The sequence below is a fragment of the Dermacentor albipictus genome, unplaced genomic scaffold (assembly GCF_038994185.2).
Source record: "Dermacentor albipictus isolate Rhodes 1998 colony unplaced genomic scaffold, USDA_Dalb.pri_finalv2 scaffold_14, whole genome shotgun sequence".
In the NCBI taxonomy this organism is placed as follows: Eukaryota; Metazoa; Arthropoda; class Arachnida; order Ixodida; family Ixodidae; genus Dermacentor; species Dermacentor albipictus.
In genome coordinates this window covers 7,428,266-7,450,458 of record NW_027225568.1, presented here as the reverse complement: position 1 = coordinate 7,450,458, position 22,193 = coordinate 7,428,266, and the positions used below count along the sequence as shown (strand labels likewise).

The window sequence follows — 22,193 nt, the reverse complement described above, 5'->3', positions numbered from 1 at the left end:
TTTACTTCATTTTAGAAAAGTGTTTGACTGTGCCTTCCACAATAAGCTAACAACCAAAGTATGATACATTGGGATTTCAACATCGGACACACACTGGGTTAAATCTTACTTGTAGAACCATACCCAGCTTATGGAAGTTCCAAATCACAATCTCGGCCTGTAACATCTGGCTTTCCTCAGGGTAGTGCCCATAGTCCCATTCTTTCCTTAATACATATAAACCGTTGTTATACAGCTAATGCACGTCTTCTAGATGTTGATACTAATTTCTTTGCCAAAAATTGTATTCTTTACACAAAAAACAATAACTTGTCACACCGATCAAATCACTGTGAATACATGTTAACTTGCATCGTCGAGCAGTGCACGAAGTGGTCCATGACATTAAATTCCAATAAATCTGCGCTCTTACGGGTCAGGTACTAAATCATGTATTTCGTGTATTCTTACAATGTAAGTGACGGGTCAATTAAGGAAGTATATGATTCTAATTTACAATAGGCAGCGAGACACTGGAAGTAGTAAGGGAATACATCTACTTAGGGCAGGTAGTGATGGCAAATCCGGATCATGAGACAGAAATAATCAGAAGAATAAGAATGGGCTGGGGTGCGTTTGGCAGGCATTCTCAGATCATGAACAGCAGGTTGCCATTATCCCCCAAGAGGAAAGTGTATAATAGCTGCGTCTTACCAGTACTCACCTACGGGGCAGAAACCTGGAGGCTTACGAAAAGGGTTCTACTGAAATTGAGGACAACGCAACGAGCTATGGAAAGAAGAATGATAGGTTTAACGTTAAGGGATAAGAAAAGAGCAGATTGGCTGAGGGAACAAACGCGAGTTAATGACATCTTAGTTGAAATCAAGAAAAAGAAATGGGCATGGGCAGGGCATGTAATGAGGAGGGAGGATAACCGATGGTCATTAAGGGTTACGGACTGGATCCCAAGGGAAGGGAAGCGTAGCAGGGGGTGGCAGAAAGTTAGGTGGGCGGATGAGATTAAGAAGTTTGCAGGGATGGCATGGCCACAATTAGTACATGACCGGGGTTGTTGGAGAAGAATGGGAGAGGCCTTTGCCCTGCAGTGGGCGTAACCAGGCTGATGATGATGATTCTAAGTCCTTGGTATTAAACATGCCGAAAACATTTGCATATCAGCGATGCGCAAACTTGCTTGTTTGACATGGAAACTAAAAGTACCACTTTCCGAGTCTAAGCTCTTGGCAAATAAACCATTCAGTCTCTCGAAGTTGAAGTATGCTTGTATTACGCGGGATGCTTTATTGGCGCGAAGAATGTATGCAAGTTGGAAATGATTCAAAGGAATGCAGTCCGTTCTATCTTATAAGCCCACGGATTCACCAACAAGTCTTATGGGCGTGAAAATAACATTCTTACGCTTCAGGATAAACGAAGAATCGCAAGACTGACGCTTTTGTACGCACCGTACAGAATTATCTGAAATTAATGTGCATGCCTACATATAAGCATTCTACTCCTTTTCTTCCCGGCATAAGCATGCACAGAACTAGCTCACGTGCTCTACGTGCACAATATTGTTCAAAAATTGCATTTGTTTCTGAATATAATGCCCTGTACATCTGACAATCTATTCATGAGTGATTCCACAAACAGTTTTCAATGTCGAGTGATGTTTTTATTTCCAGCTCTGTGAGTTGCTCTTGGTAATCATAGTATTAGTGTTGTAAAATTGTGCATTGAACCTGTTTGATGTATTTCCATTTACATGTTTTCATGTTCTTACCATTCGGCCTATAAAACGCCCTTGGTATTAAACATGCCGAAAACATTTGCGTATAAGCGATGCGCAAACGTGCTTGTTTGACATGGAAACTAAACGCACCACTTTCCGAGTCTAAGGTCTTGGCATATAAACCATTCAGTTGTCCACAACAAAACAAAATCAGGCTGCGATACTGTGTTAGTTACAGATGCATCTAGGTTATTCCACTCGCGAACAACACGGGGGAAAAAGAAAGACCGAAGAATATCGTTATAACAAAGGAACTAGTTTAGTGTATATGCATGATTATGACGAAGTACGCGTGATTTACAAAAGGCATACGACACACTCGTTAAATGGGTGTGCCGTATGTCACAGGCTTCTCGTACCACACCTTGAATATATTGCAAAATAGTTTCTGCATGTGTGAAGCTTACATTTTTTGGGCGAAGCGTAAAATTTCTGTGATCTGTGGTTTTCACGTATTTTCAAGCCGACTTGCTATGTCTTTCGATAGCCTGCAACGTCCCGCTAAATAAATATTGGCAGTTCAACCGAAGCGCAAACCACTGACTGCCATAGCAAGGGATAGCGTTTGCGCATGAACTTATCGGGCGGTGTTGTAAGCACAAGAGGGTCCGACTAAGGTGAACGCGACATACGCGGGTGTGCTAAAGGTTCTGACACCATTAAGCACCCTGAACGCACCGTGTATGACCTGTAACGACAACGCACAGGCGTCACTACGCTGACTGTAAAGAACCACGCCAATAAAATTACATCACTCTCAGGTTTGAACACCGGTATTGTTTTGAACTTTTCATATTTAAAACGTGAGAAAATTTCAGATAGAAGCAAGGCGCTGTGAATGTAGTGTTTCATTACACATGTTAGTGGGGCTGCCATTCCCAAAATTCTGAGAAATAATTCTGGCGACAACGTAAGGCGCAGTTTGAACAAATTTGGTGGCTTAATTGTATGGAGTTTAGCTTGCATGTATGGCACGCGCACACATATACCAAGCATATAGCTAAATATATGGGGAGCCCCATGGCGACGGAGTGGAAATTTGCCTGGAGTGTCCATGTAATTGCTATCTGAATAATAATATTTTGAGAAAAAAATTTGTAGCACTGGCGCTGGCATAGTTAACCTGAACAGAAACAGTGTGCTTATGGTGCTTTCGTTCCGAAGATATGATCTTCTGAAAACAAAACACTGGTGGTATTTGAAAGCGGACAAGCCAACACTGTGCATGTGTCGCGCTCTACGCCAGTAAAGTTCTCAATGAAACTGAGGTAGCCTGAAAAGCACTTCTTGTTGGGCGAGTTGGAAGCTGTTCATTATAATATATGAAGACGCCAAATAAGCAGACACACACAAGAGAACGGGACCGGGGAAGCCTGACTAGGGAAAAGCGGCGAAGGACGTTAATGTTACTGAGCCAGGCTTAGAAACTGAATAGTCGGTACGCTACATTCTGAAGAGAGTGAAAGCTAGAAGGGAATGCTGTGACGACTAGGGCAGACACGCACAAGTAGTCCCCAACTTCCAACTAAATTTCATCAAGCAAAACAATGCGATTTATATTTATTTATTTATTTATTTACATTACTCCCAGTCTCATATCGAGACCATAGCGGGTGGGCATATGATTATACATACAATTCATGTTTTATAGGCCGAATGGTAAGAACATGAAACATGTAAATGGAAATACATCAAACAGGTTCAATGGACAATTTTACAACAGTAATAATATGATTAACAAGAGCAACTCACAGAAATAGCACACTTCAGGTTACATGTACGTAAGGACCATTAAAATGATATAAAGCAAAGAATTAAACAAAGGGGGTAACTGTTTAGCTATAGTTCAGAAAATGGGAGTTCTGACGATTATCTATGCATAATAACTATTCTTTCCTAACTACTTATTTCATCTTTTTATAACTTGACAAAATTAGACTGCGAGACTGTGTTAGTTACAGATTCAGCTAGGTTATTCCACTCACGAACAACGCGGGGGAAAAAGGAAGACTGAAAAGTATCGTTATTACAAAGGAACTCGTCTGGTGTATATGCATGATTATGACGAAGTACGCGGGATTTAGAAAAGGCAACGCATGCAGAGGCATTTATTTTTAGTCGGCTGTGTAATATTTGATGCAGAAATTTTAGGCAAAATTTTAGTGTACGGGAACCATACGACATTAGCCTACTCAAGGACAGGTCTCACATATGTAATCTAAGTTAAAAGTTTTACGTTAGTTGGCGCCAACCGCAGGCATCCTTTGAGAAAGAAGAGTTTTCGTAATGCACAAGAAGTAATGTTGTTATTAGGCGCTGTCCAGTACATATTACTGCACGCTCGTAATAGTTCAGAAATAAGCTACAAAAAGTTAGCCTTCGAAGGTGTGCACATTTGACGCGTCGTTCAATAGCACTTGCTTTGATGGCTACTTTTTATCCTTTGTTACAACATCTTGCATATAACCATGTTGTTTCGCTTGAAATACAGTTTAGGTCGGGCCTGTCCGGCTTGCTATCGTATCGTTTTCAGGCTTCACCTCTAGACATCAGTGTATAATGCAAGCAAACATACCCATACAGGTCTATTGCGCGTCAATGCAGTGACCTGTGTGGTGAGTTCTTAGTCTCTAAATCGGTTACGCATTCGCCCTGACCGAACGCTAACAATGTGTATTTCCCTGTTATTTTGTCCGCTTTATGGTTTTATGGTAGTCACTTTACTAGCTGCTGGAGGCATAATCGTGAGGCAAAGATTGGATCAAGCCGTGAAACAGTCAAGGATGCTAATCAAGAAAACGTATATTCTTCTTTCAATTTGCTGCTAGAATTTCCTAATAGCCAGTTCTAAATAAACTGTTTCAGTTCCTCTCTCCTCCACGTGAACCTGTCTGATTATCTCTTTTTTTCTGTCTTTCAGTGGATTTCTGCTGGCTTACAACATCCTGAAAATGAAGAAAAACCCTGTTCTTGTCGGCACCATAGCTGTATTGCGCAGAATTATCTGGTAGGTGCATTCTAAGCAGTGCATCAGCCACGTATACACTACACCATATACACTGCGAAAACATTCCAGGCTATGTTTTGTAAAGGAGTTAATTTTTGAAGGACGTGATTATAGAGGCTTGAGTCATTATCACACTTAACAACAAAGTGCTTATTTTTCTCAGTAAGCGTCATCGTGGCAGTGGGGTCTTCTGGCAAATTACTTCGTGTGGTCTTGAAAAAAAAGTTCACAGTAATGTCGATAACAGCGTGCTATTTGATTTTGCAAATTATTCATTACGCTGGTTCTATTTTTGCATGGTCGTAGCTTCGTATGACACCCGGTTCTATTAAATACATGCTAATGCCTACATGGGCCCTCACAGCTGAATGAAAAGTCCTTGCCTTTTTAGTAAGGGTTTTTGAATATTCAAAATTTTGAATTAGAATCGAATTGCTCTTGCTAATCGATTCATATTCGATTGAGAGTTCGCTGCTCGAAATAGTCGAATATTCGTTTCTATTCTTGTTAAAGTGAAAATAAAACTTGTTTTGAGTCTCAGAGAAGAGAGTGATGGTGCAAGTGACGACTGTTCTGAGTGATTCCGCTGCAGAAGAGTGGTGGTTGTTGCACACAAACCCTAGGTAACGACCGAACACACGGCGCAGATACCTCTCGCTCAATAATTTCCGGTCGTTGTGCCTCGTTTTAAGGCAACATACAAATTTTATGTCTCTATTTAGACAAATCAATTTATTATTTAGCCAGCCTAACCAGATTTGGATTCCTTCAAAACAATATGCACCGCTGTAATGAACAGTGCCCTCGCAATGAATCTGGTGACGTGGCTCTTCCCTTGTTTCGTTACTCTCTTTGTCGTGGAGCGTATAGCTGAAAACAGTTGTCTCTAATTTACAGACTTCTTGTTTAACCAGGCGTCTAGTTGCGACTGGTGTTATACTTGCACGCATAAAATAACCTAAATATGTCTAATTTCATTTAAAGTATGGACTCCAGACAAACCTTGTATTTTACTTTCATGAGAAATAAGATATCTGATATTTGATTTAATATTTGAAGGTGATTTTTTCACAAATATGCGTATTTAATTCGGCTCTGGAGTTTCGGTATTCAAAATACATTACTTTCTATGAGCGCCTATAGCAAGGGCAGATAGCCTAGACTACATCCATTATAAGGTAGAAAGTACGCACAAGAATACTACTCTTGCGTTCTTGGGTAATGAGTTGGACTAGCCCGCATGCCTGTAGGCGTCTGATCAGGAAAAAGGGCTGCTGTGATTCCTTGGCAGTGCAGGTGAACAATAGTCTTTCTCTCGCATTGGCTTGCTCAACAGACGCCCACTCACACACCATTAAATTTGCCGAGTATGGTAGTGGATTGCCGCATTTTCTGTCCTTGTCCTAAGCATCACCTGTCATGCAGGGTTACCGTTCCCATGTTTTTTGTCCTGATGTGCTTCTGCCTGCTGCCACTGGCAGCCACTGGTCCGAACACCGTCTTGCTGTTCAGCAAGTTCCACAGCGAGCTGGAACGACACTGGTGGAGGCTGATCCTTCACATCCGGAACTTTGCCAACGCTAACGAATTGGTTAGTGGGCACTATTTCATCATTCACACGACATTGTGCACCAAACGTTTTTTTTGTTGTTGTTGTTTCTTAAAACCTCGCGCGGAATGAGTTCTAAGACAGCTGCTAAGTCTGGTTATTGGATAATTTAGGACCATTTTATCTTTTCTAGACTGCACTGGCAATAGTTATGAGTAGGCGAACTTGGAAAGGTTTTGTTTCGTAAGTGCGTTTTGCCATTGGCCAACCAACTTCGCTAACGATATATCTATCAAGGAGCTTGGTGGCCATCTGCCCTTACGAACAGTGCGGGGGTAAAAGCTATCGTGCGAATAAGGGTACACATTTTAGCTAGCTGGTATATGCTTGCTTCAAAAATGAGTCCTTGACTCGATGCTGTGTCATTGTTTTATTGAGTTTCTTCTGTGTTTTTGTTAGATTGCTCGTTTATTCTTTTCTTCGAAATGCCTCATCTACGAACTTCATATATATACGGGGCCCGCATTTGGTTGGCTTTTAGTTCTTAAATACGGTTCAGTATTGGCCAGGCGCCTTTACTCCGACGTTGCAATTGGCTGGCGTTTGCTCACACGAATAGTTCTTGCATAAGAACCTTTCTGTTAATACAGACACTGGATTTCGTCACGAAGGACTACAACAGTCAGATAGAGTCACGAAAACCACGTAGCGCTTGCAGTCTTTCTAGTCTGGTATTCTAATAACATACTTGCCAACTCTCCCGAATTTTTCGTAAACTTTACGAATTTGTATATTACTTACGGTTTTACGAATGTTGCATGAAGTTTTACAAAAAAATGCTCCTATCGAAAAAGTTTCGCTCGTCGGTCTCCGAACCTCCCGCTCAAAGTTTTCCGATGGTGAAAGGGAGGAAAAGGGGCGCCTGCTTCGAGCGAGTTGATGAAGAAAAAAGGTGACATCTGTACTGTGATGTCCAAAACGGTCCGTTACTTGTTAGTCTCAGTGGTTCAAACTTTACTGCAGCTGCTGCTTGTGTGCTGCGTCTAAAGCTAAGCCATCGTTAATAATGTGCATATTTCCCCACGAGCTAGCGAAATATGAAGTCGACCACGAGGAAAATTGGGCTACACACATTGAGATATTTCTGACAACTGATCTATAGGGCTCTTGTGCAGTGCAATATGTAATCACGCTTCATGTTCAAATTTTATATTAGGAGAATCCCAGCAAGCTTGAAGAAGCGGGAAAATCAGAAGCAGACATAGACAAAGGGACAGAAAGGTGGCAGGACTAACAACTTTATTCTCCAAAGCAACATCCTCCATGTCCGTACTGAACATGCGCAAGCCACAGCATATTGACACGTGTATTTATATTTATCGGGCGACCAGGTTTCGCCGCCTAACAAATCTTATCGTACAGCGCGGGACGCACTTGCATGTATCCGAAGTTTCTGGAAAGTTATCGATGCTTCTATCCGCAGTCTGTTATCGCCGAACCTTGTGTTATCTGATTTATTCGCCTGACGCGAATGATGTAGAACTTTATAGAAGGCACGCGCGTCCCAACGATTAGTCTGGAGCATTCGACGACTCTGTATAAAAGCCGACGCGCTTGACCCGCTGATCAGATTTTCGGCGATCGCCGACTGTGTTCGCCGCTATCGTTGTGCTTTAAGTGTAGCCTGTTTTGTGGGCACAGGTTCGCCCAATAAAAGCTAGTTTTGTCTTTCACAGTACTGCTACTGTGTCATTTAACGTCACTACCACGTGACACCTGGTGGAGGTGCTTTTGGTTCATGTACCGGACGCCCCCGACAAGCCGTGATCCAAGCCCGGACCGTAAAGAGCGCACCAACGTAGTCACGGACCATCGAGTAAGCCGTCGTCTACAACAGCTGCCCCCGGAGCACGGACTGCTTCCTGAGAAGACCAAGAAGATTATGGTCAATGCAACCCCAATGACAGCCCCAGTGTCGCCCATCGTGCTGCAGCAGCCCAGGGAACCACCGACGTTCCGCGGTTCCACATTTGAGGACCCCGAAAGCTGGCTGGAAACGTATGAGAGGGTCGCTACGTTTAACAGCTGGGCAAGCGACGACAAGCTGCGACATGTCTATTTCGCATTGGAGGACGCCGCCAGGACGTGGTTCGAGAATCGAGAAGCCACTTTGACGACGTGGGACCTGTTCCGCAGCGGCTTCCTACAAACATTTACAAGCGTCGTGCTAAAAGAGCTAGCCCAAGCTCTACTGGAGACCAGAGCGCAGCTGCCGAATGAGACGATTGCGATCTTCACTGAGGAAATGACCCGTCTGTTCCGCCACGCCGACCCGGAAATGTCAGAGGAGAAGAAAGTCCGCCTACTAATGCGTGGTGTAAAGGAGGAATTTTTTGCCGGAATGGTAAGAAGCCCACCGAAGACCGTCGACGAGTTCCTTCATGAGGCGACGAACATTGAGAAGACACTAGAATTGCGGAACCGGCAATTCGACCGACGCACCAAGCCAACAAGCTACGCCGGCGTTCAATCAGTGGCCACCGACTACCTGCGCGAGACCATCCGGGCAATCGTACGAGAGGAGCTTCTGAAGATCTTCCCTTCATCGCAACCTCAAGTGGCCTCAATCGCCGAAGTTGTCAAAGAAGAAGTCCAGCGACCGCTCGGAGTTCCCGAGGTACAATCACAATCATCGCAGATCCAGCCAGAAGCGATGACCTACGCCGCCGTTGCACGCCGTCAAGGTCCCCCTCCGCGACCGCGCCAGGGCCCTGTCACGCCGCAGTTCCGTCGTCCGCCGCCGCCGCCGCCGCCAGCACGACCACCCGTCGCCCAGCGCACCTACGCTAGGAAGACGGATATTTGGCGCGCCCCCGACCACCGCCCGCTCTGCTACCACTGCGGCGAAGCCGGCCACGTCTACCGACGATGCCCATACCGGGAGATGGGACTGCGAGGTTTCGCTGTCAACGCTCCGCGCCCGCAGCAAGGTGAACGCACTCGCGATGTCGCCGACTACCTCGCCGCTATTCAGTGGAGCCCTCGACGACCATCCCGTTCGCCGTCACCAGGCCGCTACCTGTCGCCGCAGCGCCGACCATACACTGGCCCAGCCCGGAGCCGGTCAGCGAGCCCATATCTGGAAAACTAAAAGCAGCAACCGATGGAGGTGCGGTTGCTGTTCGTCGAACTGACGAACATCCTCCGCCGCCGACGAAGACGACGAAGACGACGAAGAGACCATCTCGACGACATAATAACGACACGCCGCCGTCCCGACAAAGTCAGGTAGCCAAGACTACACCGACTAAAGACGATTTGACGAAGCGACGTTCCTGCTTCAGTTCAACCCGACGCAGCCGTGATCCGACGCCAAGACCTAATTGCAATGCCAGACAAAGAACCACCGACCTCGACGTGCTTCTCGACGACCACGGAGTCACCGCTTTAGTAGACACAGGAGCCGGTTACTCCGTCATGAGTGGGCCCATCGCCGCGCAGTTGAAGAAAGTTAAAACTGCATGGGAAGGCCCTCAAATTCGGACCGCTGGAGGACACCTCATCACGCCGACTGGAATCTGCACGGCAAGAATAACCATTCATGACTGGACTTACCCTGCCACCTTCGTTGTCCTCCAACAGTGTTCACGAGACGTCATTCTGGGAATGGACTTCTTGAATCAACATGGCGCAGTCATCGACCTGAAGTCGAAATCGATAACGCTGTCACAAGATCAAGCGATACCGCCGGAGACCTGTCGTAGTCACCACGCCTTGAGTGTGCTCGAAGATCAAGTGAGCATCCCGCCTCGCTCCAGCATTGTTATTTCGGTCGGCATCGAAACACCCGCTGACGTAGAAGGCGTCATCGAAGGCGACCAACGTTTACTGCTCGACCATGAAATTTGCGTCGCAAGAGGGATCGCTCGACTGCACGGAGGAAACGCGAAAGTGTTGCTGACAAATTTCAGCCAGGAGTTCAAGCACATCAACAAGGGCACGACGATCGCATACATTGAGGAAATTCAGGAAACCAGCGATGCCTTTGTCCTCTCGGATTCAGCCGCATCTACCCCGATGAGAATTGTCCCCGAACCAGACCTCGACGAGAATCCAAGTCTTCCTATGAGTAAGCAGCAACAGATCAGAAATCTTCTCCGACAATACAAAGACTGCCTTTCGACGTCATCGAGGATTCGACAAACACCAGTTGCAAAGCATCGCATAATAACCGAAGAGGGCGCTCGACCACTCCGCCAAAGCCCTTACCGAGCTTCGACGCGAGAACGCGAAGCTATAAGACAACAAGTCGACGAAATGCTGCGCGACGACATCATCCAACCGTCGAAAATCCCGTGGGCGTCTCCAGTTGTTTTGGTGAAGAAAAAGGACGGCACCTTACGTTTCTGCGTCGATTATCGTCGACTTTCTTTCGACCAGTTGGTCGAAATTAGTCCGGAGCCTCCCACTGTAACGCGTCTCATAATCAGATGGTGGTTGGGCACATAAAACTGCATAATTTAGATTTATAATTTTCACGCTATGCCTTGCGAACCTTGCGAAGATGCAGCTGCGTTGCGGTCAGTTTCAGACCTGGCAAAAAAGATTTAGGACAAACCGTACTGGCGTGGGCTTTACCAAACGGTGAAGTATGTTTGCCAAATATTATTGGTCAACGCACCAAATCGCGAAAGTGAAGCGGAGTGTGCTCGCTGACGTTCTTAAACTTCTTGCATATCGCCACATCTTATTTAGATACACTGAAACCTATGAACTGGTTCGTACGCTAGAGATAGTTTGATGTATGAAGTAATTTATTACATTGGAACACAGGTATAACAAATATTTTTTTATTGATTTGTGTTTTGCACAAAAGTTGAAAACTGTGTGACAGTGCTGAGACACCCCATGTCGCCCTGACTCTTGTAGCAGTTTGAGTAAGTAAATGACGCAACCCGGTATCGGACTTTGCACAATATCGCCCACTACGTGTTTGCGTCTTAAGAGGTAGATTTAGCTTGTGCCCAACCCCGATGAGGCCTATTCAAATACATGTAGAACGCAAAAACGCTTTTCTGAAATGACCCCCGGACCGATTTTAATGAAAGTTGTTGCAGTTGAGAGAGAAAGTAAAATTCTAGTGACGGTTGGAAGCGGAATGTTGATTTAGGGCTTGAATTCGGCAAAAAGGTTTTCAAAAGTTCAGTAGTTTGAAAAATATAGAAGCAGGAAGTTAAGTTATTAGCTCTGCATCAAGAACAGATATCGTGGTTCTGTAAATGACACCTATTATATAACTGAAAGCAATTTCCACATCTCAATTCATATCTTACCTCAGAAAAGTAGGAAGATACCTATAAAGAAAGGGGTCAGACAGGGAGACACAATCTCTCGAATGTTATTCACTGCGTGTTTGGAAGAAGTATTCAAGCTGTTAAACTGGGATGGCTTAGGAGTAAGGATCGACGGCGAATATCTCTGCTACCTTCGGTTTGTGGATGACATTGTTCTATTCAGCAAAACTGCAGATCAGTTACAACAAATGATTGAGGACCTTAACAGAGAGAGTGTACGAGTGGGGTTGAAGAATAATATGCAGAAGACACAGATAATGATGAATAGCCAGGCAAGGAAACAAGAGTTCAGGATCACCAGTCAGCCTCTAGAGGCAGTGGAGGAGTACGTTTACCTGTCGCCTAGTCATAGGGAACCGTGATCAGGAGAAAAAAATTCATAGATGAAATAAAATGGGTTGGATCGCATACGGCAGACATGCCAGTTCCTGACTGGAAGCTTACCATTATTATTGAAAAGGAAGGTGTACAATTAGTTCATTTTACGGATGCTGACATATGGGGGAGAGACTTGGAGATTGACAAAGAAGCTTAAGACCAAGTTAAGGGCCGCGCAAAGAGCGACGCAACGAAGAATGCCAGGCATAACGTTAAGAGACAGAAAGAGAGCTTTTTGGATCAGAGAGGAAACGGGTATAGCCGATATTCTAATGGACATTAAGAGAAATATATTGAGCAGGTGAGGTCATCTAATGCGCAGGTTTGTTAACTGTTTGACCATTAGGGTTACAGAACGGCTACCAAGAGAAGGGAAACACAGTCGAGGACGGCAGAAGGCTAGGTGGAACGATGAAGCTAGAAAATTCACGGGCGCTAATTGGAATCGGTTGGCGCTGGACAGGGGTAATTGGACATCGTAGGGAGAGCCCTTCGTCCTGCAGGGAACAAAAAATAGGGTGATGATGATGATGGTGATTAATTATGTTGTGTTCAAGGGTACCACAAAAGCTGTATTTCCGTGTTAATAATTTTTTATAAAATTGATGTGTATATCAATTTTGTGCGCTTTATATGTACTATTAGATGAAATTCACAGAACTGGGATATCATTTTTCATTACTGAGTGACAGAGTTGCGAACTTGATAGTTTCGTTTTCTGAAAATTTTCGAATTTTGGTACTTTTTAATAAAAATTGACGACCTAAATCGACAATTCGAAACCAGAGTCATAGATTTTAAGTTTTCTTTTAAATGCAACAAACCTCGCCAAATTTGCTGCAGTGGTTACCGAGAAAAACGAATTCTCCCTTTACATGTATTTGGATAAAAGCACCCGACCTAAAGCTTTCTCTTAAAATGCTGTAACGCATGATCAGCCGCGTGATTGCAAAATAGTAAAAAAAAAACATAGAGAAGATTTTCTGTGGGTGATATGGCGCTGGTTGCAGGCGCTCGAAGGGCAATACGCTTTTTTTTAATAAGAAATATATGTTGCGCTATTGTCACTAAAAATCTTCGCATGGTCGACACAAAGCATCATTTGCTGTACTCGGGTTTGTTGTTACCGCAGTTCGACCAGAAGAATTTGTAGCTTGCCTAAAAATTGTTGAATATTTAGCCTTTTCACGTAGCAACCACCTGCAACAAAAAATTAAATTCTGGATAAGTTACGCACTATAGCCACCATCTGATTATGAGGCGCAACATATTGGGGTGCTCCGGAATAACTTTGACCCGCTGTGGCTCTTTAACATGCACCAAATACTCGGTACACGAGCATTTTTTAATTCTGACCCCATCCGAATGCGGCCGCCAAGGTCGAAATTGAACCTGCAACCTCGAGCTCAGCAGTACAATACAACTGACACTGGGTGCCATCCCGAATATCCTGGGCGACTGGCTTAGTTTGCCTGCTCCGTCAGCATGCAGCACACCGTGTCCTTTACTGCCGCTAACCAAATATTCAAATGCTATAGTTCCTGTCATATATGACACATACATTGACGAAGATTGTTCTGTGGTAGCAACGCGTGACCGGTGTGGTCTCCTGTGTGGTCATGAAGTCGTGAAAGGCAATGTTTCTCTAAAGAAACATCATATCTCGTTTTAACGCGGCCATTATTTCAGCACGCTGCTCTGCAGTTCATGCCGATCCACATGTTCCAGAAAAATAACGGAAGTGCCAAACGTGGTAGCAGGTAAACCAGAAGATCACGCCACTGAGCAACATTGCAATTATAGGCGCTTCCTCGAAATACAGGTTTTATAATTTATTATTACGTAAAGCTTGGAATCTATTTTACACCACACAACTGAATGATGCATATATTCTTTATCTCCCTCTTTTTTTCACCATCTCTCAGGAGTGCTTTTCGCATTTGTGGTACCTATCGACCGACTTCCAGCTGTTCTTCGTCTGTGTCATTATTCTTCTACTCTTCAAAGGGTGAGTGGACAATGCCTCGCCGATGAGTTTTGCACGCGAAGAGTTAGTTTCGTGGCTACGGTGTGCTAGGCACATTCGACCGATGCACATTGGACAGCATCTAAGGGCTACTATTGTGCAGAGGGCTACATGTTGTCACTGCTTTTGTGTCGCTCACTCGTTGTGAAGAACTAAATTGTGGCACGAAGGGTTCCTTGGGGAGCATATGAATCTGATGCAAAAAGAACGACAATCGCATGTAAAATGCGTTTCTATAGTGCAGTGTAGCACACTACAAGCACGCTACAGGGAAGTAGCAATATAGGACAGCACATTATATTTCAGTACGGTATAACACAGTAGTAGAGTAAAGGTTCCCCATGTTCTTCGATGCAATCGATGCCCTTCTTACTTGAGATTTGAAGCCGAAATGGGTGGAAAGTGAAATGATTCTCCGATCAGCGGGTGGTGGCTATATGTGCTACCAAACTATTCCAGGAAATGTGGCAGGCGTATGCCCTGCTACACACAAAGAGGGGGTGGAGGAGTATTACTTAAGTGTCCACCTGGTAGACATGCCCATTTTGTCCGCTGCTGAAGTGCCGATTGGCTGGGGGCGCTCGTTTCTTCCTGATGCTCACCCCAGCACAGCCACTCAGAACTTCAGCAGCTCCCCCGCTGCTCCAGGAATGATGCGGAAATGGGTGGTGGTGTTCACGAGGCTTGCAATGTGGGCTTGTTGGTAATGCATCTTCAAGTGGTGTACGGTAGCGCGATTAAAAGACGGGACAAAAGAAGACACACAGGGACACACACAGCGCTAACTTCCAACAATATTTATTATCGAAAACCAGGTCGTGCTTATACATTCAGTGAACATGAGTCACAGCCACGTGAAGAGTTAAACAATCAAAGCGAACCATTTTTGTAAGTGATACCTTAAGCCATGCGCAAAATTTTCGGTTCTTTTTCAGAGAGAGCCAATGACGATTTGCTGACGCATGAATCACCTAGGGCATCAATCTGCTCGGCTTCTATTATAAATCTAGTGAGTTCGCACCTATTTCTGCCAGTAATGGCTGTTGACTCGAAGAGAGAGGAGCCCTTATGTTGCTTACAATGAAGGGAGAGAAACCCATCTGATGCAACTTTGTCGGCCTTATAGGGATGAAGCAGGTTACATGAAGCAGGTCACATGAAGCAGGTAATCCCAATCATGTTCTCGCATCACTTGTAGAGGGAATACTTAGGCAAGTGCAGCAATATGGGACTTCTGAACGTGCGGGAGGAAATAGTAACCGCGAGAAAAAAAGACCAACAGTGATACCTTATATGCACCGGTTGTCGCATAACCTAAAGAAAATTGCCCGCCGAGGTAACGCGGATGTGGTTTTTTCTGCACCTGACAAAGTAATGAGGTTGTGCGGCAAATAAAAAAAAAACCAGAAAAGAAAGTGCTCCTCGCTGCCAAGTTAAACACAAGAAGAAGTTTGGAGATTGTAAGACACCAATTATATATCCTATGCCCTTATCGTGTGGGAAGTATTACGTCGGACAGTGGGGCAGATGCATTAGTGATAGACTGCGCGAACACAAAAATAAATTCGACAAAGTTGTATCAGATGGCTTTCTCTCCCTTCATTGTAAGCAACATAAGGGCTCCCCTCTCTTCGAATGAACAATCATTACCGGTAGAAATAAGTGCGAACTCACTAGACTTATAATAGAAGCGGAGCAGATTGATGCCCTAGGGGATTCAGGTGTCAGCAAATCGTCATGGAATTTTTCCTGAAAAAGTACTGAAATTTTTTGCGCATGGCTTAACATATCACTTACAAAAATGGTTCGCTCTGATATTTTAACTGTTCCCGTGGCTGTGACTCATGTTGGCTGAGTGTGTAAGTACGACCTGATTTTCGATAATAAATATTTTTGGAAGTTAGTGGTGCTGTGTGTGCCCCTGTGTGTCTTCTTTTGTCCCGTTTTTTAATCGCGCTACTGTACACACCTTGAAGGTGGTGTTCAGCCCAACCACTTCCGTCCTGTTTGTGTGTGTCGTAGATGGAAGAGGCAAATGCATATAATCTTCCAGAGTTCGGGAAAATTTTAAGCAATGGGAGTTTGTTATTATTCCAAGTGCTGCTACCATTACGTTCAGGGTGATCAGAAATTAATTTGGGATAAGAGAGCCCAATTAAATGAAGCTGCTTCTTCGAAAATAATCCAAAAGATCTCTAAAACGTTTGGAAATCGTTTAAATAGTTGCTCTTGCTTGAAAATACATTTTTGCAAATAATTGCTAGTAACAATACATCTCATTCATTAAACGTGTCTGCATGTCTTTGGCAGCGGTCTATAGTTTCCTAGAAAATCATGAAAAAGATAGTAAAAGTTAAAAACAATATAAAACGACCTAACATTGTTGACATCAAAAACTTAATCACCACACTTGTGAGCACTGTACTTCCAATATCACAATACGACGGCCATATCCAGGAATTCTGGACATTCTCCTTCGGAACTTCACAGCAACGCACAAGTGTAACTCAATGGGAAAAATTTTTTCGAATTTATATTTCAGAGTATAGGGCGAGGGTCAAAAAGTTTCAAATGACGACAACAAGAGGGTAGTCCCTTCTAGCAACATATGCATTTTGGCACTTAGTCGGAACATTGGTGGTACGTTAAAGCAGTTAAAGAAAGTCAGACAGGGGAGGTGAAGTCCAACGACAGGAAAAAATTGTTTTGCACCCTCCCGCCAGAAGGCACATTGGCTTGAAAAAGCGCCAAATTTAAACCATAAAGCGATTTATTAGAGTTGGCATTGAGAATGTATTGGTAGAGGGAGTGTTATGCAGCCTGTTGGCACGTGCAGGCTTTCGAGAAGCAGCCGAGATGGTACAGAGTGGTTATGCATGTGCATGTCTTGAGCGTGCCTGAGTATGGTCCTATGCACATGTTCGCTCTGTGTATGAGTGTGCGGGCGTGTGGCTCCGTATTTGCGTTTGCATGCGCGCGAGTGCGTGTATGCGTGTGTCAGCGTTCGCAACGTGTGTGAGCGTTCGCAGCGTGTGTGCCTGCGCTTACGGTGCATGCGTGGCCGCGTGTGAACGTGTACCCGTGCCAACGGGTTTTCGAATTCCAGCATGCATGATTGCGAAGAAATGTGTGCGTGGTTGTGTGGATGGCTGTGCGTGCGTATAGTGTGTGTGTGTGTGTGTGTGTGGGTTTGTGTGCGTGCGTGTGTGTTTGTGTGCGTGCGTGCGTATGACGGATGGAGAGAGAGTACGTGCGTGTGAGGGAGAGTGCGTTTGTGTGCGGGGGAGACAGAAAGTGTGTTTGTGTGCGAGGGAGAAAGAGCGTGTGTATGCGCGAGGGAGAGAGAGACTGCGTGTGTGTGCGTGCAAGGGGAGAGTGTGTGTGCGTGCTAGTGCCTCCATATTTGCAAATGAATGCACGCAAGTACGTGTATGCGTGTGTGAGTGTTCGCGGTGTGTGTGCATGCCTGGATCTGCGTGTTAGTGCATGTGTGCGTGCGCTTGCGTGCTTGCGGCGCATGCATGGCGGCGTGTGAATGTGCACGTGTGCGACCGTGCGTATTCGTCTTTCAGCATGCATGCCTGCGGACAAAAGTGCGTGTTTGTGCGCGCATGGATATATGTGCGTGCGATGGAGAGAGCGTGCGAGTGCTTGTGAGGAAGAGAGTGTGTGCTTGTGCGAGGGAGAGAGAGTGCGTATGTGTGCGTGCGAGGGTGTTTGTGTGTCTTCGGGTGTGAGTGAACATTTTCCTGCTTACACCTACTCTTGGAAACAAACGCGGTGTGGAGAGCATTAAAACCCGTGTTTAAATCCTCGAGACAAGAACGAATGACACTGCATTTGTAGCATTATCTCTTTGTTAAAGCGAAACCGACAAAAAAATGCGCCTGTGACGTCAGTATTGTCGCCCTTGGCTGGCGCGGCCCCGTAAGAAGCAGCCAAGCAGTTCAACTTCGTTATCTTGCTTCCGTTGGCGGCAGCGCAATGCCTTGAGAGCAATGACGCGATAAATCTGCACTATCATTCAATCGTGCATCGTTTTTGCGACCAAGCATGCCTTCGACAGCGCACGTTCGTTGCTACATTGACATTTAAACTTTAAACGGCTTGCCTTCGGAAAAACGATGTGAATAAATATCGACAGTCACCTGGCCGCAAGGAACATGCTCACGGAGCCGTGCCATTCATCGCAATATCTCGAAAGGCTGGAAGCGGTCAGGTCGATGCTACCCACGATCGTTTTCCGCGTAAGTTAGGCTTTCAGAGAACGCTTAATTACAAAATATTTGTTCTTAGCTCTTACAGAAACATGATTAATAAGCATATATTCGCTCAACTACAATATGTCGAAGACAGGCTCCAGACTGCTAATTTGCTTTAGCCACCCAAAACAATTATTTAAATGGTAATTAACATACATTCGTAAATTGCGCACACAACTGCTCAACTTGATCCGTATCCGGAGGTTACTATCTGAACACTCGAATGATAACAATGATGTCAGGAAGATTTACATTGATCTATTCCTTAATATTCGGTGCCGTTAAAGGAGACCGCCTGTATATTGTTGGTGCAGTAGGCACCTAATAAAGCAGGTGCGAATACTCGGACAGGTGGTTGACGAGCGAAGCTATTTAGCACATGACTCGGAGGTGACACATAATTTTGAACAAAAGGTACAAACTCATTTATTGTCCTGAGGGTCGTCATTATTTCATTCGCAACTGCAATCACATTCTTTGAGAATGTCAAATCGGTGCACGTACGCCGCTGGATGGACGGCTGGGCCGGATCAGTGTGGCATCGCAAGGCGTATGTCTGCAACACGGAACGCGTAAACCGCTCCCTTTTCGATACCCACACATAAACATTGAAATCACCGACAACAACAGAGATAGTGTCATCGCAGCTAATTCACGCAAAGTGAGTAGCCATGAAACTTACGGAACTATGAGTCATTGCATTTTTTGCTTGCTTACTGGGGTATGAGCCATTGATGATGACATTCTTCGACATGCTGCTTTGTATGTTGTATGCGTGATTAGAAAGAATTTAAGTACTGTTCGCTTGACTTTACTGAGGGCTCGTAGCCTCTGTCTTAGTGGGCTATGAGGCATTGCATTTTTTGTTTGATTGGGAGTATTCGTGTTGCTATACAGTTTTTTCATTGACACTTTTAACCAATTATAATATTTGAGAAGTTGAATAATTAATTAGGGCTAGTTATTTAATTAGGCCAAATAAAATAATTAATCTCAGTATCTCCAAGCGATGGCAAACAACATTACCTTGAGTCTGTTCAGCTACGTTGTATTTGCGTATTTTTAATGTTTCTCTCAAGTTACGTGGGACACCCTGCATATACGCATAGGTATATACAGTGCTTGACTGTGCGTATGACTTGCTGTTGAATTGACACGATGTAATTATTCGTCCTTTCATTACAGATTATAAGTCCCGATTTCTCTGTGTAAACTTAAGGTCTAGGTTTGTCGCTGCCTTGCCACAAATATTCGCAAGTGTCTAAATCACATGCGTTGTCCGTTAGAGGCAGAATGTCGTCATCCTACATCAGTCCGGGGACCTTCTGTTGCGCGATTTCTCTATTACTCATGCAAGCTAAATCACACCCTAATTCACTGTATTCCAGTCGCCTCCCCCCCCCGCCCCCGACAACAGTGCCACATTGAAGTGATCGCAGTCTCTCTCTCCCTCGCGCATACACACGCTCTTTCTCCCTCGCACACAAACACACTTTCTGTCTCCCCCGCACACAAACGCACTCTCCCTCACACGCACGTACTCTCTCTCCATCCGTCATACGCACGCACGCACACAAACACACACGCACGCACACAAACCTCCCCCCTACACACACACTATACGCACGCACAGCCATCCACACAAACACGCACACATTTCTTCGCAATCGTGCATGCTGAAATTCGAAAACCCGCTGGCACGCGTACACGTTCACACGCGGCCACGCATGCACCGTAAGCGCGCGCACACACGCTGCGAACGCTCACATATGCTGCGAAGGCTCACACACGTTGCGAACGCTGACACACGCATACACGCACTCGCGGGCATGCAAACGCAAATACGGAGGCACACGCCCGCACACTCATACACAGAGCGAACATGTGCATAGGACCATACCCAGGCACGCTCAAGACATGCACATGCATAACCACTCTGTACCATCTCGGCTGCTTCTCGAAAGCCTGCACGTGCCAACAGGCTGCATAACACCCCCTCTACCAATACACTCTCAATGCCAACTCTAATAAATCGCTTTATGGTTTAAATTTGGCGCTTTTTCAAGCCAATGTGCCCTCTGGCGGGAGGGTGCAAAAGAATTTTCTCCTGTGGTTGGACTTCACCTCCCCTGTCTGACTTTCTTTAACTGCTTTAACGTACCACCAATGTTCCGACTAAGTGCCAAAATGCAAATGTTGTTAGAAGGGACTACCCTCTTGTTGTCGTCATTTGAAACTTTTTGACCCTCGCCCTATATTCTGAAATATAAATTCGAAAATAATTTTCCCATTGAGTTACACTTGTGCGTTGCTGTGAAGTTCCGAAGGAGAATGTCCAGAATTCCAGGATATGATTTATGAATCTAAACCCATGTACCAGCTCGTCGCACAAATAAAAAAAAAAGAACGAATTTGTCATATTTTGCAAGGAAGAGCCGTGAAAGTCAGAAAGCGCCCAAAAAATGCAAAAGCTATTGGGCGAAAATGAGAAGCCTGAATCCAGCGGTTATATTTGGTGCGAGTGCTCCTCAGTGTCTGTCCTTCTCACCCGACTGCTTGCCCGCTTCCTTGCAATACTGTAGCGAAACAGGAGCGGCATTAGGTCGCTTTCTTGTTTTTTGCATTCGTGCATATATTGTTCTGTTTCAGCGGTCCTTGATTTTCCATTCCTCGTGCAGGAAGCTAGAAGGCACGTAGGCTGTTTGTGCGCGCACGAATAAACAGTCCCGTATGCCTAACTGTCTTCCTGTACTGCTGCTGACGCAGGCGCACCGCGCGGCAGCAGTGGTCGTTCGGCACCCTGTCCGTCGGGTGCTGTGCCTTCTCTGCATGGCAGATGAGCAGCGGCCGCTACGTTCCCGTCATTCCACTCATCGTGTCCGACATATCGTGAATGCGCTGCCTTGAACTGAACTCCCTACGTTGGCACTGAACTTGTTTCATTGTGCGTCGCCGTCGTTGAGAAACGACCGGGCGGCTGCGACGTAAAGTCTAACAATGTCACCGTTGGCGTTCGATTGCTTTCGTTAATGAAACAGGTTGCAAGCGGTTGCCTACGGCGTCGTTCCTGGTTGAGACGGAACGTTTTGAGGCGAGCACAAGAGTGCGCAATGATGTCGTCCTGCTGGGTATTCCTTGGGGCACAGTAAAATCTGATTGTTGTAATTGGCTGGAGTATGCTAGGTACCCGTACGTGTCATGATAGCCAGCATAATGCGATTTCGCGCAACTCGAAGACGCATGCTCCGTTCATTGTTGCTTAAGGTGTAGTATACTGTGCCGCAACATTATTCTCATGTAAAGAAAATTGGCGATATTTATTCTTCACTTGAGGTGAAAATAGGAGCTTGAAATCTTAGATTTATGTCCATCACTTTTGTAGTCTGGAGAATGTTTCTTCTAGGGCTTTTCTAAATTTCAGTTGACATAACGACATGGGCCTCCTTTTGGGATAGTCAATGCTGCTGTCCTTGCACTAACGTCACGCAACTAAAAAAGCAAGCATGTGGAGAGTTCATTTTGCCCCTCTTCGAAAGAGTGAACATCATTAGTTGTCAACGCATTCACAAGACAGTGCTCGTAATACAAGCAAATATATTCTTAATCTGGTATTTCAACTAAGGGACCAAGAAAAAATGAAATAAGGAGGGCATATTCTACCCGGAAAGCTTGTTACCCTATATTCACCATGCCACCTGATTTCAAGTCCAGCCAGTACTCATAAGAGACATGTTATACTAGCGAAAGTGTCGAGACAATGAAAAAGAATATGATGTGCGACGGAGCTTTGTGAATTACGGCCCTGAGCATGTATTCACCAAAAATGTTTTTATACTAGAA

At 45.1% G+C, this 22,193-nt stretch overlaps 1 protein-coding gene across 1 annotated transcript in view; it reads left to right on the top strand.

The window, feature by feature from the left end:
• The window catches only part of LOC139051799 (nose resistant to fluoxetine protein 6-like), a 76,156-nt gene that overhangs the window by 28,796 nt on the left and 25,167 nt on the right, over nucleotides 1-22,193 (top strand). Inside the window, exons 10-13 of the mRNA XM_070528789.1 lie at nucleotides 4,698-4,784; nucleotides 6,210-6,375; nucleotides 13,991-14,073; nucleotides 21,120-21,242. Coding sequence (XP_070384890.1) covers nucleotides 4,698-4,784; nucleotides 6,210-6,375; nucleotides 13,991-14,073; nucleotides 21,120-21,242 — 459 coding nt within the window. The remainder of the gene's footprint in view (nucleotides 1-4,697; nucleotides 4,785-6,209; nucleotides 6,376-13,990; nucleotides 14,074-21,119; nucleotides 21,243-22,193) is intronic.